General features: G+C 56.3%; 1 protein-coding gene across 1 annotated transcript in view; it reads right to left on the bottom strand.

The window, feature by feature from the left end:
• Nucleotides 1-6204, bottom strand: part of PCNX2 (pecanex 2) — a 215259-nt gene that overhangs the window by 166719 nt on the left and 42336 nt on the right. Inside the window, exons 13-14 of the mRNA XM_006146000.3 lie at nt 6141-6200; nt 6023-6055 (exon numbers count right to left, since the gene is read on the bottom strand). Of these exons, the coding sequence (XP_006146062.1) occupies nt 6023-6055; nt 6141-6200 (93 nt within the window). The remainder of the gene's footprint in view (nt 1-6022; nt 6056-6140; nt 6201-6204) is intronic.

Below are 6204 nucleotides of genomic sequence, written 5' to 3'. Positions count from 1 at the left end.
TGGAGGAGAAGGGATTGCAGTGTGGCCACCATTCCCCTGGGGATTGATTTCTCACTTTCCTTTTCTCTATCTCTCTTGGAGCACATGTGCCCTATGATAAAAACCTAAAGAAAAAAAAAAGCTGTTTGACTGGGTCATTGCCCATTGAAATACACTGTGGGGAGTACCCAGAGTGTGAAAGCCGTCACATTAAGGCCAATCTCTATGTGCATTTAAAGGGCCCCCACCAGCCCCTCCGGACCATGACCCACATGCGAGCCACATGCTGCAGAAGGGTAAGGGGATGGATGTCACCAAGCTCCAGAGCCCCATGGGAGCAGCACTGCTGGGAAGAGCCATCCTGCATCTGGAGGGTCAAGTGCCTGGAACGTCTTGTTGTTGCAGGGATAGAGGGGAGGTTTGACCGTAAGGAAGACAGGGCATCTGAGAGAATCTGAGGACCCGGGGTTGGAAGACAGTTGGGGCTTCCGGGGACAGCCTGGGGCATCCATGCTGGGGCAGCCCACTTCAGCTGCATCTCGGCCTCGCTGCACAGGCGCCTGGGCTCCAGCGCACAGGGCAGGATGGGCTGTCTCACAGCTCCTGAGTCTGCTCTGCGCCATCCCAGCCACGCGCGCAGTCCACGTCTTGCTGGTGTGAAACAGCAACAGTGACCGCAGCTGTTGACCTGAACTCTCACCGCTGTCATGGGGCTGCTGGGTTTCCAGTTTCTCATGATGAAGTAGGTCATTTGCTTGCTTGTTTTTTTTTTAATCTAATTTTTAAAATTATTATTTTCCAGTTTGATCAAAAAGAGAGAGAGAAATAAAGCAAGAAAGCAAGCCACCAGGTCTGGAACTTGAACCACGGTCAGCTATGTGGCAGTCCAGCGTCTTTAACCCAAACACTATGTGCCGGCCCTAGTTTCTTTTTTTTAAGAATTATTTATTTAATTTTATTTATTATTCTTCTTCAATTTGACCAGAGAGCAGGAGAAAGCTGCCAGGTCCAGGACTCGAACCACAGTCAGTCATGTGGGAGTCTAGTGCCTTAACCACCACGCCACCACCGGCCTGGTCACGGGTTTGAATGCCATCTCTCAGTGGCTGTTGATTTCAATATCACGTTAGCTCTGGTAGTTCAACTGTCCTCTTGGAGTTACCCTGGACGTGTCTAAGGAAGCACTCGGCCTGCCCTGCATGTGGCCCAGGGGGAGACAAGCCGAACCTCACTGCGGCCCCAGGTGACGAGCATTCTCTGCCCCTCGTGCTGCTGCACAGCAATGCCAAACACCACAGAGAACGCCACAGAGGAGCAGTGAGCGAGAGTCGGACGGTTCTCAGCGGTGGCCTCAAAGACGCCACTTCAGGGTGGACATGGGAGACCTCTGACAGGCGACTCAGAGGCTGTGAAGGCACAGGACAGGAGAGCCCTGAAGCAGAGCTCATCACCCGGTTCTGCAGGGCCTTCCCAACCTGCAGGCTGCCCCTCGACAACAGGTAGGTGCCACTGTCCAGCCAAGGGGGCAGCAAAGCAGCTGAGAGTCCACCGTGGGCTGCCCGGGCACGCTGACCCTCTGCATTCGCAGGCTCCTTGACAACGGGCAGGTGCCACTGTCCAGCCAAGGGGGCAGCAAAGCAGCTGAGAGTCCACCGTGGGCTGCCCGGGCACGCTGACCCTCTGCATTCGCAGGCTCCCCACCTCCTCAGCATCTCCTCAGGGGCAGTGAACGGCCCAGGGAAGCATGGGCACCTGAGCTGTCTGTCAGTGAGACAGCAGAGACCTGACCCATGAGACAGAGAAGGGTCTGGAATGGGTCCTGCATTGAGGGGCACTTTCTCAACCACGGCAAATGCATGAATATCAAGACTCACTAATGGCGAGTCACCCCTGCTACTTCTAGGATGGAGGACTGAGATACCGCGTGTCCTTGGGAATGCATTGTCATAAGCACTAGCCAGCACCACAGTGACAGCCGTGATGTGCTGTGACCAGCGTGACACTGATCACTGAAACTCCAAGACCCTGGCTCATGGTGAGGGAAACAGCAGACAAGTCCCAGCCAAGGGACAGTCTGCAAAACGCCTGACCCATCAACTCGAGGGCCCAGACACTGTGCTAGCCTGTCTGAGTCTCAGACTGCTTCCGGGAGCAGCCAGCCCCCAGTACTTTCAAGCCCTGCAAGACCTACTTTCTTTAAGCATTAGAATCATTTTTTTTTCAAGCCTACAGAATATCTGAGAAATTTTCACAACCAGGAGGAGCCTAAGGAGACATGACGGCTCCATGTAGTGGGGTACCAAGGTGGGGTCCCCGAACAGGTCAGTGATGGTAGGTGCCATCTGAGGCGATCTGAGTCACATGGGGGCTGGGGTCAACATCGATACTGTCCATCACCTGTGACCAGTGAAGCACGTGGGACTAACAGAGGCTGACTCGCACGGGGTACCAGTGTGGGGAGAGTGAGGGCTGCCTGGACTCCTTCCCAATTCCTCTGCAAATCTAAACCCATCTAACAGCGCGCTAGGGAAAGGCATTCCCAGTGACGTCCATGCAGCCTGCAGAGCGGCTCAGATGCCTTCCCTGCACAGCAGCAGTTAGTGGACTGGACCCGGGACAGTTATCCACGCTCTTCGGAGTCAGCCGTGTAGACAAAGCAGTCGAGGCAGAGCAGCGTGGAGGTGTGGTGGTAAGCGAGACGCTGCGGGCAGCCCACGTGGGAGGGCTCCCTGTTCGCGTGCGGATTCCCTGAGCACGCCAGCACACGTGTGCCCGGGATGTGGGCTCGCATCACTCCAGCACCCCCACTCCCAAATCTGTCCCAGCTCTCTGGAATCAGACTGATCCTCAGAGCCAGGAGCTACGGCATCATACCTATTAGCATGTCGTTATAAATTCTGCACTTACACCAAAATACGCAGAGCGTTACATCATAATTTCATTATTATTATTATTATTATTTTTAATCTTCTGGTTTGAACGGCTTGCTCAGAATTTCCCAGCTGTGCCTGGAAGGAAGTGAAGGGGAAGCTCATTGCCCCGGGAGCTCTCGCTAGCTGTCTCCCCACAGACACGCGCAGTGAGTTTCCCTCACCTGACAGTCCCTTATGGATGAAGTGACGGCAGCACTTGAGGACAGCTCTGCACCCTAAACCTTGGGACCTGACTGCGGCACCGTGGGGCATGCAACACCCCGAGAGCCCACCTGCAAGAGGAACTTTCAGGTCCACGTCCAGAGACCTTGCTGGGTCGGCATGCTCATGCATGCCTGTTAGCCAGGACCGAGGGCCTCACAGCGTCCAGACCCTGTTGAGGGTGCTGTCTCTGTCTCTCTATCTCTTTATCTCATAAAAATAAATAACATCACAAACTAAATAAAGAAACAAACCTTGGCTCCCCTACTCGCCCACCTCCTTGCTGAGTTCCCCCACCCACAACAAGCTGAGAAGTCTGCCCCCCGACGCCCACATGGTCTGACCCCACCGCTGTGAGCGGAATGGCGTTACAGCCACCTTTCCTTCCTTCGCTGGAACTCCCGGAGACGGATCAACTCAAATCAGGGACTAAGAGGCTGAAAAACCTGCATGAGCAAATGAAGTTCAGCCGCCACAGCGCGCTGGGCTCCGAGTCCGCGGAGAGGCGCGTCCTCCTCCCGCTCCGACGCGCTTGCTTGGTGGACGGCAGCAGTGCGGCTACTGGTGCAGGCGTTGACGCCGCCCTCCGCTGGTCTGGCTCCGTCCTCAAGGACTACACACGGCAGGGACCAGGCGTGCCGGTAACGGCATGGCAAACCCGCCAGGCGGGCAGGGCACCCCCGCCAGGACCGAGCGGCTGGACCGGCACGCCTGCACCTTCCCGGCCCCACATGGAGCGCACGGCACCCCTGCCCCGAAGACACCCAGCAAAGAGAGACAGGAGGAGCGGCATGAGGAAAGGGAGCTCGCCCAAGCAGACAGGGTGGAGCGTCTGGGGTACACTGGAGTGAAACACTTCGGAGTTACACGCCGGCCTCATTGCACTCAGCCCAGATTTCTGCCGATAATCACAACACACCGAATGCCCTAATTACGCGCTTCGACTTCTCTTGACATTCCGACTCCGGGATAAAAGAAGATGTAGTATATAAACCAATTACAGGGACAGAGGAATTTAACCAGACAGCGACGTGTGCCCTGTGACCGCCCAATCACGAGCTTCTCTTAATGATACGAGTTAAACAGGAGCATCAGTACCTGCCCACATCTGGGTATCGATGTTTACAAAGCCCAATGGAGGGAGACCAAGCTTCCCTTCATCGGAGGGTGGCTCAGGGACTCACAGGGACCTGCCACAACTAAGGGAAGACAGCCACTCAGAGAGCCAGGAGCCGCCTATGGGGACCCGGTGCCAGCATGGGCAGGAGACTGGGCGCCTGCAGGGGCAGGGACGGGTCGCTGTGGGCCCAGGCTGCCATGCACAAGGACGGGGCAGTGCAGTCGCAGGAAACCGCGGGTTGCAGAGCCCCAGCCGTGAGTTGGACTGAAGTCTTGAGGATAAGGCAGCAGCTCGTGTGAACGCGTGGTTCAAGGAAAGGACCAGCTCCCTGTAGGAACAATGACTGGGGACAATGGATACTGAAGCCACAGAGACGCCCCCGCCCACCTGCCAGAACAGACGGGGACAAGTGCGGAGAGAGGGGAACAGGGTTCCTGGCGCACTGCTGCTGGGAGTGTGAGTGAGCATGGCCACTGTGGAGGGTTCTCAAGAAATGAAGAATGGCATTACCATGTGACCCAGGACACCCTCCTAGCATACAGCCAACCGAGACGGAGTCCGCATGACTAGTGACTGCACCACTAGTCACAACAGCCAGGAGAGAACTCAACCTAGGGACCAGCAGATGACATACGGCTACATGACTCGACTCCCACATAGATGGCTGTGGTTTGAGTCCCGAACGCAGAGGCTTAAACACACCGAGCATGTGAGTGTGCATGCCCAAAATCCCAAGAAGAGAATGGAGGAGAAGGGATTGCGGCGTGGCCATCCCCCTGGGGGTGGGTGTGGGGGGATGATTTCTTGATTTCCATCTCTCTCTGTCTCTCTAGCTAGCGTACATGCCCAGGAACTCAACCTATGCGTTCCTCAATGATCAACGGATTAAAAACGGTGGCAAATATGCACAGTGGAGCACTGTTCAGCCTAAAACGGGAGTGAAATCCTGTATTTGCAACACTGACGAGTCTCAAAGACGTCATGTTAAATGAAATAAGCAGACACAGGCGTGAAAGCACAGCACGACCTCATCAAGACGTGCTCACTGCAGCGGGAGCAGCCTGTGGTGACCAGGAGCTGGGGGTGGGTGAGTGGAGGTCTGGGTCAAAGGGCACAGAGCCTGTCACTCAGCATGGGTGAGCTCTGGAGCGCTCCACTCACGGTTTCTACAGACGGTAATCATGCGTTGTGCCCTTGAAAACTGCTGGGAAGGTGGACTGTGAAGGTTCTCACCAGATGGAAATAGCAAGTGTATGAGGCCACAGGCACGCTAATTAGCTTGACTTATCCCACAATGGAGACGCATATGAAAAGCTCACACTGTCCCCTACAAACGTGAACGATAAATAAAACAACAGCTCCTAGAGCTGACGGGACGGCAATGCAACGCTGGCAACACGGTCTGACCACCTACACGGGCCAGCTCGCCCCCACGGCATTTGACAAGGGAAACCAAGGCATGGGGAGGCCCAGGATCTTCCTCAGCACAAACTTTCAAGCCGAGGGATCAGAAAGCCAAGGCGGCCACCTCTCTCAGGGCCTGGGGTCTCCCCAGCGGGCCTCCCAGTCCTTCCAGGTACATCCAGCCCCTCCACACGCTGTCTGCCCCCGCGCCCCACCCACGCCAGCGCCGCGTGCTCAGACCTGGCCGCCTGTCTCTATTTCCCGGTTTGATTCTGTACTCAGATGAAGGCCAGGTGCAGGTCCTGCCTTCTGCACAGACCCTGGCCTTTCCCTGTCTTCGACACGGGCAGACAAGACACGCCCCGGCCCACGTTTCAGAACTTACGTGGATCGGGGAGGCGGGGTCCGGCTGAACACTCTGGAACGCAAAGCAGAAGTGTCAGTCATCACGCAGGTCTGGGACCACGCGAGCGGGCACGCGCTACGTGGGGACGGGGTCTTGCCTTGAGCAGGGAGTACTGGCAGCTGGCCAGCACCAGGCAGAAGAGCAGCGCCCACAGGGCCTGG

Source organism: Tupaia chinensis, unplaced genomic scaffold (assembly GCF_000334495.1).
Source record: "Tupaia chinensis unplaced genomic scaffold, TupChi_1.0 Scaffold000161_1, whole genome shotgun sequence".
NCBI classification, from domain to species: domain Eukaryota; kingdom Metazoa; phylum Chordata; class Mammalia; order Scandentia; family Tupaiidae; genus Tupaia; species Tupaia belangeri.
This window is presented reverse-complemented; position numbering and strand designations above follow the sequence as displayed.